The following is a 12,754-nucleotide window of genomic DNA, read 5'->3' as shown; positions in this document are numbered from 1 at the left end:
TGCCAAAAATGTTGGCCTTGCATCAGCCAAGTTTAAAAGCCTATGTTTTTAGAAAAAGCTAGAATATGAAATAAAATAACATAATTTTATTCATTATAATCAGTACATATTTCTTTTTCATCTGTATATTTCATAATATCCAACTTTACACATGTAGTTTTTCACATCACTTCCACAAAGCTGTGGGAGGCAGTTTAATGATCCTTGCACTTGTTTAGAATTACATTTGGTAAGCCTTCTGTTTTTGCAAAGCAAAACAAAAATCATAGCTAAATGACTAATTTCCTTTTTAAATGTATATGCAACTTTTTGCTGAAAACTTTGTGTCTGTCAGTAAAAGGTGCTGAAGGTCTGAAAGCTAAAGAAGAAAATACCAAAAAAAAACTGTTATTGACAAGAATGAATAGTATTTTTTGTGATAAATGTGAAGCAGTGACTGAAAACTGAGGAGGAAAATAGAGTGACATGCAGCAAACAGGAACAGTTCAGTCAATTCTAGTACCCCTACTGCTAGGTTCTGAGTGAACACCAGACCCTTTTTGATCAAGCTGTAGCGTTGCAAGCATTGCCCCACAGAACGGGTCACTTTTTCAAAAACTGTCAAAGCATCAGGTGTTGCCAGATCCTTTTAAGCAAAAAAGATGACATAAAAATATACTTTTAATTTGGCTGACTTCAGTTGTCTTCAGCAGATTATTTATTTTAGCTTAAGAATAAATCAGCCTCTCCTACTTTATCGTATTCCAGCTTCAACTTATTAAGCCACATTTACCATTCTCAAAACTAGATTTATGATTAACAGACAAATCAAAACTATTTTACTCTTGCTTTATGCTTTTCAATTTATTGTATATTTTGATACATTAAATGGTTTGCCTAACTTTAAATAGATATAATGTTATAGTCAAAAATAGTATCACCAAATTACTTAAACTTGTGTTTCGACCCTGTTTGTTTTATTTTTAATATCAAAAGAACTTGACCTGAATCTGTGTCACTACCCCTCTCAATTCTATTTAGGGCTGGATTTTGACAAGGATTTTAGGTACTCTTCCATAAAAGCCAGTTTTGTAGAGTGTAGGACTAACAGTGATACAGTTTAAGTCGCTTTATCCCTCTCGTGTTATGTATATACATAAAAAGGCTTTTGGGTGCTTGTGAAGGAAGGACAAACTGAGTAATCTGTGAACATTAGTTCAAACCAGCAAAAGGTTACAGAGAATACCAACATCTGAGTTATATTAGATGGCAATTCTTTCTTCAGTTGAGCAAATGTATATCTTTTCGAACAAATATAACATTCACAGCTGTGTGTGTGTGTGTGTGTGTGTAAGAGCGAGAGATTGTACTGGAGTCTGTTTACCATATGCGTGTGAAAGTTAATTGCTTCCAGAGGCAGGATGTGACATAAGAAGCTCCTCCCTCTCTGCTGACCTGGCACAAACACACACTAACACATGCACACACCACTGCACAGGAGGGTAATAACAGTTCACCCAAAAAGGTCCTCCAACTGAGGAAAAAGCCATAAAAATATAAAGAGGCTTTTGGGCTGCAGGGAGTGTGTTTGTGTTTAACCCATGTATACCTGTCTATGTAAGCATGCACTTGTTAGTGCTTTGTGTGCGTGTCAATTTCTGGGTAGAGCTCTGTAATGTTTGATGAAAACTGATCAAGGCATCTGGAAAAATGTTTTGGCTTTGGAATTCTGGAATCTCAGGTATCACTATCCTAACAGTTTATCCTCACAGGGCATGCTTTTAAAAGCGCCCAGCACGATTTTGATAGGTTTGAAAGAGTTACATAAATAAGAAGGCCAGAGGACAAGTTAAAAGTTGTTTTTTTCCGTGCTTGTGCTTTTCTATCGTAACCACAATCTTGGTAACATAGATGTCACTGACTAACTTTGTCTTCTGTATATCAGCCTATAACTGAATAATAGACACAATATCTGTTCTACTTTCAAAATATAAAGTCAGAACTTCATCATATAGTGAATCAGATTTTTTTCAACCACTGCATGTTTGGTCATTAGTGCAAAAAGAGTAGATTTTAACCGGTGGCTCTAAGACCATTGACCAAACCTTAGATTCAGGAGGAGCAGTGTGGCTGTAGTACAGGCTATTGAAGAGTTGACTAAATCATTACACTTCCAGATGTGCAGAGGGAGTTTGATTGTCCAGTGGCATATATTCTGTAGATCATGAGAAGACCTATGACCTTTTCTCCCAAAACATTTTGCGGTGGTGGGAGTAAAGGATGATGGTAATGCTTTTAAAGGGTTAGTTCAGATTTTGTGGACTTAGGTTCTGTGAAGTTTTTATTCATAAATGTCCCCTTACCTGTAGCAGAAAGATATCATATCTGCATGAGTTTGTTAAAAGTGAAAATTAATCTTTATATCAATTGGATATAACACTATGTTGGCAGGTATTACAAGTTCACAAGAAATAATAGTTACAACCTCCATGTCTCTGTATGGAGTTACCTTGATTTAACCTTTCTGAGTAGTCTTCCTGGCTTTCCAAACAACTTTAAACATGCACATTGGTATTAATACCCATGCTGGCTTTATTGTAGGACTGGAATCGCTTAAATAAAACATTTATAAGCACAAAAAAGACTTATTATGTTTGTATACCTGTTGGTTCCATGGTTGACACTGTATTCCAGATCTTGTGACATTTGCACTGCCTTGGTAGAAGCGACCTCTGCCATTGTAACATCTTGCTTTTGAAAACAAAGAGAAAACCCTGGGATTATAATAAGCTTCATTTGTCTTTGCAAATGTACGTTCCAATGAAATTTGACCTCTGCATTTAACCCATCCCTTTGGGAGCAGTGGGCTGCCACTGTGCAGCACCCGGGGAGCATTCTGGGATTAGGGGTCTTGCTCAGGGACCCAGAGGGACAGGCTGTGGGAATTGAACCATGGCCTGCCCTTTTATTAGGTCACTGTTGATGTATTTATTACTGTATTTTTCTCATCTGGTTTCTCTCTTCACACTTACTTGTTATCTGATCTTTTTGGAGATCTGAAATAAAACAAAAAAAAAATCTAATGTCAAGAGCAAACAGAACTGGTAAGGGATTTTGCCAAAATAAATGAAGGAATAATAGTATACCAGTTAGTAGTAAAAGACCAAACATACAATAGGAAATTAGAACTGATCTGGTTGAATTATTTTTTCCACAAAAGCTGTATGAAAAAGGCATCTGTGCTTAAGCTGCTTGGCCTATTGCTTTTAAATAGAGATGACGCTTAATGTATATTTAAAACCTGCAGCCTGTACCATCCTGGCCGTTGAGATATTTAAATCAACACACAATTACAATCAATACATATACACTTAAAAACATTAAAACTATGAACGTATTATTTGAGCTAAAGTCCCCTTAAAAACACACCCCTTACAACTTTGAGATATTATAGCTTACCTACAAAGGGAATATATGTACAACCATCAGGGTCAGCGCGAAGACTTGGTAAGGTCTGACAGTTGGGCAGCAGTGAAGTGAAAGTGTGGGATCCTGTGACCGAGCTCAAGAGTCCACCCTGAACTGAACCAGTCCCCTCTAGTGTCAACCACTCCTTATGGCAGTAGAGCTCCTTTACCGCCAGGCAGTGTTCTCTGTTTCAAAAATAAAAAAATTAAATACTATGATTCCATTCCCTAAATGTATTTACTGTTACTTTAACATACTAATTTAGAAACATCACCTGCAGACTGGTTTAGGAGCCGATTCTGCACCTGATGGGTTGCAGTCAGGAAAGGCGGAGTGGCACAGCAGTGAGCGTGCAGCTGGGCTACACAGCCCACTCAGGCCTTCGAGTTCAGCCCACCAGCTCTGAACCAGGTATTCCTGCATCTCCTCGGGGTCCGATAGGGAGGAGTTGAAGAAAACCAGAGAATTGTCTTGGAGATTTGTGTGACACACATCGCCACGATATGCACTGCAGTAGCCTGTGATGGCTCTATCTTTGTCTGGCGTCTGTTGTTGCTGATGATGTCTGTTGGAAGTAGACAGAGTGGTGTAAAAAAATTACTTGTCCCATTATATTGTTTCTGTGGTTTGTTTGTTTTTTGTCAGCCTACATGTTTAAGATCATCACACTAAATTTCTCTTAATATCAGACAAAGATAATCTGAGTAAACAAAAAGCAGTTATCAACGGATTCAATTAATTTTATGTATTAAGGGAAAAGAGTGATCTAAATCCAACTGGTCCTATGTGAGAAAGCAGCTGCCCCCTTAAATTTGGCAGCACTACCACCATCAAGAATATGCCATAATTGCTGTTTAATGTCACAAACTTATGCCCTATCATTCTCCTTTGGGATTATCTGCTAGAGAGCAGGATTCGTGATTCCATTAACAATGGTAAGTCATCCAGGTCCCAAAGCAGCAAATCAGTCCATGATTATCACACTACCAACACCATGTTTGATTGTTGATTTGATATTCTGTTGCTGCAATGCTGTGTTAGCTCTACACTCCATGTAACAGGACACACACTAATCAGTTTCACATTTGTCTCTTCAGTCCATGAAATATTTTTTTCAAAATCTTGGTGATTATTAGGATTTTATTTTTGCCAAAAGTGAGATGGTCTGGCAGTCTCTTTCTTATTGTGGAAGTGAGGCTTCGGTGCTTAAAATGTTTTTCAGAATCAGCTTTATTGCCAAGTTCGTACATACAAACAAGAACTTTGGCTCCAGTACACTTTGCTCTTTGGTTTTGGTTTTGCATTACAGAATATACATATTTACAATGTACACATATATAATAAAAAGGTGCATTTGTAGCATCTGTATGCTGTTGTTTTGTACTCTATTGACTGTTCAACAGAGAAACAGCCTGGGGGAAGAAACCATCTCTGTAGCGGCGGCCTGAAGGTAAAGCTCTGAACAGTTTATGTGCAGGGTGTGTGGGGTCTGCAGAGATTTTAGCAGCTCTTTTCCCAACCCTAGACCTGTATAAGTCCAGGATGGAGGGAAGGTCAGCCCTGATTATTCTCTCTGCATTCTTGATTATTCGTTGCAGTCTGCACCTGTCCTGATTTGTGGATGAGCCAAACCACACTGAGATGGACGAAGACAGGACAGATTGAAAGATGGCAGTGTAGAAGATGACCAGCAGCTCCTGTGGAAGGTTGAACTTCTTGAGTTGCCTCAGGAAGTACAGTCTCTGCTGGGCCTTCTTCCGAACAGTGTCTGTGTGTGAAGACCATCTCAGGTCCTCAGCGATGGTGGTTCCTAAGAACCTGAAGTGGTCCACAGCCGATACAGTGTTGTTGAGGATGGTGAGGGTGGTGTATGGGGTGGTGTTCTCCGAAGGTCCACCACCATTTCCACAGTCTTGAGTGGGTTGAGTTCAATGTAGTTCTGACTGCACCAGTGTACCAGCCGATCCACCTGCTGTCTGTATGCAGACTCATCACCGTCCTGGATCAGTCCAATGACAGTGGTGTCATCTGCAAACTTAAGGAGTTTCACGGACAAGTCCGATGAGGTGCAGTCATTTGTGTAGAGGGAGAAGAGGAGTGGGGATAGAACACACCCCTGGGGAGCACCAGTACTTATTGATCTACTGCAGGAGAAGATGCTCCCCAGTCTCACCTGCTGCTGTCAGTCCATCAGGAAGCTGTTGATCCACTGATAGGTGGAGGCTGGGACGTTGAACTGGGTGAGCTTCTGGTGGAGGATGTCTGGTATGATGGTGTTGAAGGCTGAGCTGAAGTCTACAAACAGGATCCTGGCGTATGTCCCTGGACGGTCGAGGTGTTGCAGGATGAAGTGTAGACCTAAGTTAACAGCATCATCTGCCGACCTGTTTGCTCAGTAAGCAAATTGCAGGGGGTCCAGCAGGGGGCCTGTGATGTCTTTCAGGTGCTTCAACACCAGCCGCTCAAAGGATTTCATGACCACAGACATCAGGGCTACAGGCCTGTAGTCATTTAATCCTAGGATGGTGGGTTTCTTGAGCACCGGGATGATGGTGGATTGTTTGAGGCAGGAGGGGACCTCACATTTCTCCAGTGATTTGTTGAAGATCCTTGGAGCGAGTTGATTTGCACATGCTTTCAGGCATGATGGGGAGACGTTATCAGGTCCTCCAGCTTTCTTTGTTTTCATGTGCTGAAAGAGCCTATTTAAATCTTCCTCGGAGATCTTTAGTGCAGGCAGAGGATCAGAGTTTCTGGGTTGTTTTGTCACCTCCTGGATGAGTCATCACTCCGCTCTTTCAGTCATGTTGGTAGGCCGGCCTCTCCTGGGAATGTTCCTCACTGTTCCATGTTTTCTGTATTTGCAGATACAGTAATTGCTCCCACTGTGATCCACTGGTGTCACAAAGCCTTTTCCATAATAGGTGTTTCTCAACTGTCTTCAAATTTCTTTAGACAGGATTATGATGATCTGCTTTTTGAGACATTTTATCCTCCTTCATGCAGTCAGAAATTTTGTACTTGTACTCGTACTCGTACTTGTCGTCTTCTGCCTGGAACACCTCCCGAGGAAAACGTCCAGGAGGCATCCAGTATAGATACCCGAGCCACCTCAATTGGCTCCTCTCAATGTGGAGGAGCAGCGGCTCTACTCCGAGCCCCTCCCGGATGGCCGAGCTCCTCACCCTATCTCTAAGGGAGTGCCATCCTACAGAGGAAGCTTATTTCAGCCGCTTGTATCCGGGATCTCGTTCTTTCGGTCATGACCCAAAGTTCATGGCCATAGGTGAGAGTTGGAACGTAGACCGACCGGTAAATCGAGAGTTTCACTTTTTGGCTCAGCTCTCTCTTCACCACAACGGACCGGCACAGCGCCCCCATTACTGCGGCAGCTGCATCTATCCGTCTGTCAATCATCCGCTCCATTCATCCCCCACTCGTGAACAAGACCCCGAGATACTTAAACTCCTCCACTGGAGGCAGGAAGTCCCCTCCAACCTGAAGAGGACAAGCCACCCTTTTCCAGTCGAGAACCATGGCCTCGGACTTGGAGGAGCTGATCCTCATCCCAGCTGCTTCACACTCAGCTTCGAACCACCCCAGCACATGCTGTAGGTCTTGGCTAGAGGGGGCCAGCAGGACCACGTCATCTGCAAAACAAAGAGATGAAATCCTCTGGTCCCCAAACTGGACCCCTCCGGTCCTTGGCTGCGCCTAGAAATCCTGTCCATAAAAGTTATGAACAGGACAGGTGACAAAGAGCAGCCCTGCTGGAGTCCAACAAGCACCGGGAACAGGTCCGACTTAGTGCCAGCAATGTGAACCAAACTTCTCCTCTGCTTGTACAGAGACCGGATGGCCCCTAGTAAAGGCCCCCGATTCCATACTCCTGGACCACCCCCCACAGGGCATCACGAGGGACACAGTCGAATGCTTTCTCCAGGTCCACAAAACATGTGGACCGGTTTAGCAAACACCCATGAACCCTCAAGTACCCTGTAGAGGGTATAGAGCTGGTCCAGTGTTCCACGGCCGGGATGAAAACCACACTGCTCCTCCTGAAGCCGAGGTTTGACTATCGGCCGGGCTCTCCTCTCCAATACCCTGGCGTAGGCCTTACCAGGGAGGCTGAGGAGTGTGATCCCCCTGTAGTTGGAACACACCATCCGGTTACCCTTTTCATGAAGGGGGACCACCACCCCAGTCTGCCAGTCCAGAGGCATTGTCTCTGAACACCACGCAATGTTCAAGAGGCCAACCATGACAGCCCAACAACATCCAGAGACTTGAGGTACTCAGGGTGGATCTCCTCCACCCCCCGAAGTCTTGCCACCGCGGAGCTTTTTAACCACCTCGGTGACTTCAGCCTGGGTGATGAAAGAGTCCAACCCCGAGTCCCCAGCCTCTGTTTTCACCAGGGAATGCGTGATGGCAAGATTGAGGAGATCCTCGAAGTACTCCTTCCCCAGTCGAGGTCAGCCGCTCCCCACCCCCACTGTAAACAGTGTTAGTCAAGCACTGCCTTCCCCTCCTGAGGCACCGGACGGTGTGCCAGCATCGCTTTGAAGCCAACCGGTAGTCCTTCTTCATGGCCGCACCGAGCTCCTCCCAGGCCCGAGTTTTTGCCACTGCCCGGGCTGCAGCATGCTTGGCCTCACGGTACCTGTCAGCCGCCTCAGGAGTCCCATAAGCCAACCACAGCCAATAGGACTCCTCCTTCAGCTTGACAGCGTCCCTTACTGCCGGTGTCCACCACCGGGTTCGGGGAATGCTGCCGCGACAGGCACCGCAGACCTTACGGCTGCAGCTACTGGCAGCAGCATCAACAATAGATGCAGAGAACATGGTTCACTCGGACTCCATCTCGCCAACATCCTCCGGAATCTGGTCAAAGCTCTCTCGGAGCTGAGAGTTGAATACATCCCTGGCCAAGGGCTCCGCCAGACGTTCCCAGCAGACCCTCACTATGCGCTTGGACCTGCCAAGTCTGTCCGGCTTTCTCCTCCTCCAGCGGATCCAACTCACCACCAGATGGTGATCAGTGGACAGCTCAGCCCCTCTCTTCACCTGAGTGTCCAAAACATGTGGCCAAAGGTCTGATGATATGACAACAAAGTCGATCATTGACCTCTTGCCTAGGGTGTCCTGGTGCCAAGTGCACTGATGATCACCCTTACATTTGAACATGGTGTTCATTATGGACAATCCGTGACTAGCACAGAAGTCCAATAACAAAAACCACTCGGATTCAGATCGGGGAGGCCATTCCTCCCGATCACGCCTCTCCAGATGTCACTGTCGTTTCCCACGTGGGCGTTGAAGTCCCCCAGCAGAATAATGGAGTCCCCGGAGGGGCACTATCCAGCACCCCCGACAGGGACCCCAAGAAGGCCAGGTACTCCGCACTACCACTCGACCCGTAGGCCGAAATGACAGTCAGAGGCCTGTTCCCAACCCAAAGGCGCAGGGATGCAACCCTCTCATCCACTGTGGTAAACCTCAACACGAGACGGCTAAGCTGGGGGACAACAAGCAAACCCACCCCAGCCCGCCGCCTCTCCCTGTGGGCCACTCCAGAGTAGAAGAGAGTCCAGCCCCTCTCGAGGAGATGGCTTCCAGAGCTCACGCTGTGCGTGGAGGCGAGCCCGACTATTTCTAGTCGATATCTCTCGACCTTCCACACAAGCTCAGGCTCCTTCCCCCCCAGCGAGGTGACATTCCACGTCCCTAGAGCCAGCCTAAGCATCCCGGGATCGGGCCACCGAGGTCTCCACCTTCGTCCGCTGCCCAATCCTCTTTGCACTGGTCCCTCACGGTTCCCCCTGCAGGTGGTGGGCCCACTGGGGGATGGCCTCGCGTTTCTCATTCGGGCTTGGCCCGGCTGGGTCCTGCGAGGAGCAACCCAGCCACCAGGTGCTCTCCGACGAGTCCCGACCCCAGGCCTGGCTCCAGGGTGGGACCCCGGCTCCACCATACCGGGCGACATCACGTGCCTCGATTTAGCAATCATCATGAGGGGTCAGAAATGTTGTATTTTAAAATAAAATAAAATATTAAATAAATAAAAAAGACATTTTTGTATTTTATCGAATTCTTTCTTCCACATATCTGGCAGTAATCAAGCCTGAGTGTGACTAGTGAAATTGAACTTAGCTTCCCACAAAATGTTTTTAATCCCAGTTAATAAAGGGACGCTGAGTTTTTACACAGGGCTAGGTTGGTTAGAATACCTTTTTTCACTGATTAAATAAAACTGTTTTAAACCTGTATTATTTTACTTACTCTGGTTAACTTTGTCTGACATTAAAACTTATCTGATCATTTTGAAACGTTTCAGTGTGACAAAAAAGCAAAAACAGAAAATAAGCAGGATAGATACTGTTTCACAGCACTGTACATACAGAAATACTGTATCTGACATTACACCATTTAGACAGAACGTAAAGTTAAAGTAAGGTCCCTAACTCTTTGAAAAAAGTTCTCCCTTACTTTTCTCTTTGAGTTCTGTTACTTGAAAGAAAGCCAGATTGACCTAGAATTAGAAAATCATCCATGATCTGAAAAGTTAAACACTGACCATCCATTTTTCACTTCAACGCTTTATTATTCTTCATCTCACCTAATGAAAAAGAACATACTTAGGTAAAAAGAAAACTGTGAATGCCCCTCTTTAACTGCTTTGGCAGACAGTCAGTGAATATATGTCAAGTTTTTCACCTGAAATATTTGTTCAACATGATCCAGATGCTGATCATGAAAGTGGTTGTGGATGGTATAAATGGATCGCATGCTGTCTGTTAGACTTCCTCACTGCCTCTTGTATGAACATCTGTCATATCTTATGTGAAAACTTGACTGCCTGTGTCCCAGTCTCCCTCTATTCCTGTTTTGCTTGTTCCACTGCTTGCTCGTCCTTCTCCGTTGCCTGTTATTCCTCAGGCATGGAAACATTATGACTCCTCTGAATGTTTGCATGTTGATCTAATAGCTATCTTTTCAGATGCTGGTTTTTCCTGTCATTCTGTCTTGCAGCATTTCCAAACTCCAGATGTCACCTCTGGGGGAGATAGATGTCTATGCAGAATTCAAATAAATCTAAACCGTGGCCATTTATCCTTTTTTCCCTTTTTGATCTGAAGTTTCCACAGTCCAGATGTGGTCATAAGATGATGTATCACAGTAAAATGTAAGGGTTTAACCTGTCTATGACCTGCAATCTAATGCCTTTTATGTCCTTCATTCTTCCTCAAGCAGTCACTTACCAATGCATTCTGGTTTTTTTTAATCCACCTACTAGATGTGTGACCTATTCATGTCTATTTGTACAGTTGTATGGTTCTATCTGCAGTTACATTGTCCAAATGTGGCAACACGTTCTGTGATTCATAAAAGTTTATATTTTGCATGTGAGTTAATAAGATGTACCAAGGGACTTGGCAAAGGCAGATTGCAATTCATGTTTGGCAGTCAAAAGAATCCCCAATTTAAAAATGAGTGTAAAGCAAACAATATCTGAAAAACACTCTAAAATTGACAAAAGTCTACTGCCCCCTCCACATTTATTGGCAAATCAAGGCAAACATGTGCAAAAGGTCTTAAAATCCACTCATACCTAAGGAAATGGCAACCCACTCTTCAAAAAGTCATCCAAGTAAGGATGACCATACTTGGATGACTTGGTGATCTTAACAGGTCAAAAAATAGCTAGAAGAAAAATGTTACTCACTTGCCCATATCCATACACACACCAATAATTTAAAAAAATTTAAAACTATTTAAATTGTGACAAATCTGGAAACCTAAGTTTATATGAAAAGGTGGAGGTTGCTAAAATGTACTTGGACATCAATTGGAACCCTGTGCTAAGTTCAGATGATGCTAACAGTGAGCTTTTCTGCAACAACAACAACAAAAAAATCAGCTGGGTCTGACATAAGGCAAATGCTAAAGATGTAGAAAAGCACCTTCCTTCCACAGATATCTATGTTGGAGGATCTGGGATGCCATGGACCTTAGTGAATAGCATCATTAACTCTTTGAAATACTAGATATTAAATAGAGTTCTTTGATACAATAGTAAACGGAAAATGGGTCATCTGTGGGTCTTTAATAAGGATAATGATCCAAAACATTTGGCCATATCAGCACAAAAATCATTCTCCAGGTACAAAATCAACCTATTTCCACTTCAATCTCAATCCTCAGACCTAAATCATAAACAATATATATTCACTGGCTATTTCATTAGGTCCACCTGTCCTATTGTGTGTTAACAAAAACAGCAAATCAGCCAATCATCTAGGAGCAACTTAATTTATTTAGCCATCTAAACTTGTAGAAGCTGTGCTGATAGTCAAACAAAATTCTAATTTACTAAGTCAGCGAGTGCTGTCCTCTTGACTAAAAGTTTGTCAGGATTTGTCAGGATAAATATTTTAAAGATAACTACTTTCTACTTTTTAAACATCTTTGCCAGGAGTGCAAATGAATATGGATGTGAATATGTACAATATCATACAACACATTAAGCATAGACCATAAAACAGTAAGATAAAAGGCATCTTTCTTACCTCCAGTCTACAGGAAAGAGGCAATATCCAGAAGACACCGTTTGAATGAGCCCAAGTAGGACAGTAAGAATGAAGATGCAAGACAAATGGAAAATACAAAGTGGATTAGTAAGTTCAAATCCTTCTAAGCAAAAAACAGCCATTGTGCTTTTCTCTGCAAGTCATAGCTAACTGTGAGGGGACTGAGGGGTGACCAGGTGGTAGCAGAGTGTGTATGCAGGTGTGGTCATAGTCATCTGAGAATAACTGTGACCAGGCTGTGTTTAAAGCAAGAAGCAGCTGAAGCAACATATAGGACAACCAACTGGCAGCTAGCACAACACAATGAAGCAGCTGGCCACAAACAAACCCTCACCAATAAAAAAAGATAAAACCAATTTATAACAAAAACAGTTCTGTTTGATTTTTCTTTCCAGTAAGTAAACCTTTTATGTGAAATTAAAACTCTTTCCAATAATTTACCTGTAACAATTACGCTGGCACTTTTTTTAACAGTGTTTGCTCCACTGCTGTGTCTGTTTGAGGCCACACACGTGTACAAAGCTGACTTAGTCACTGTTACTTTAAGAACGGATAGTATTACGTCTTCCACCAAGGTCTCCTCCACCGAGGCACCTGAGACCTGAAAATAAAGTCATAAAAAGATTAGGAAAAAAAAGTGTATTGGATACAATTTAGGTAAGACGTTTTCATGCAATTATCATGGGAATGAAAGTCTCACAGTGATTTTATTTTTT

At 43.3% G+C, this 12,754-nt stretch overlaps 1 protein-coding gene across 3 annotated transcripts in view; it reads right to left on the bottom strand.

Annotated features, from left to right (window-relative positions):
- musk (muscle, skeletal, receptor tyrosine kinase) overlaps positions 1-12,754 on the bottom strand; it is a 92,726-nt gene that overhangs the window by 61,349 nt on the left and 18,623 nt on the right. For all 3 annotated transcript variants that reach the window (XM_047372351.1, XM_047372349.1, XM_047372350.1), the window contains 6 exons: positions 12,480-12,639; positions 12,018-12,024; positions 3,722-4,012; positions 3,439-3,632; positions 3,012-3,035; positions 2,642-2,730 (listed from right to left, as the gene is read on the bottom strand). In XM_047372351.1, the coding sequence (XP_047228307.1) occupies positions 2,642-2,730; positions 3,012-3,035; positions 3,439-3,632; positions 3,722-4,012; positions 12,018-12,024; positions 12,480-12,639 (765 nt within the window). The remainder of the gene's footprint in view (positions 1-2,641; positions 2,731-3,011; positions 3,036-3,438; positions 3,633-3,721; positions 4,013-12,017; positions 12,025-12,479; positions 12,640-12,754) is intronic.

This window comes from Girardinichthys multiradiatus, chromosome 8, assembly GCF_021462225.1.
Source record: "Girardinichthys multiradiatus isolate DD_20200921_A chromosome 8, DD_fGirMul_XY1, whole genome shotgun sequence".
In the NCBI taxonomy this organism is placed as follows: Eukaryota; Metazoa; Chordata; class Actinopteri; order Cyprinodontiformes; family Goodeidae; genus Girardinichthys; species Girardinichthys multiradiatus.
This window is presented reverse-complemented; position numbering and strand designations above follow the sequence as displayed.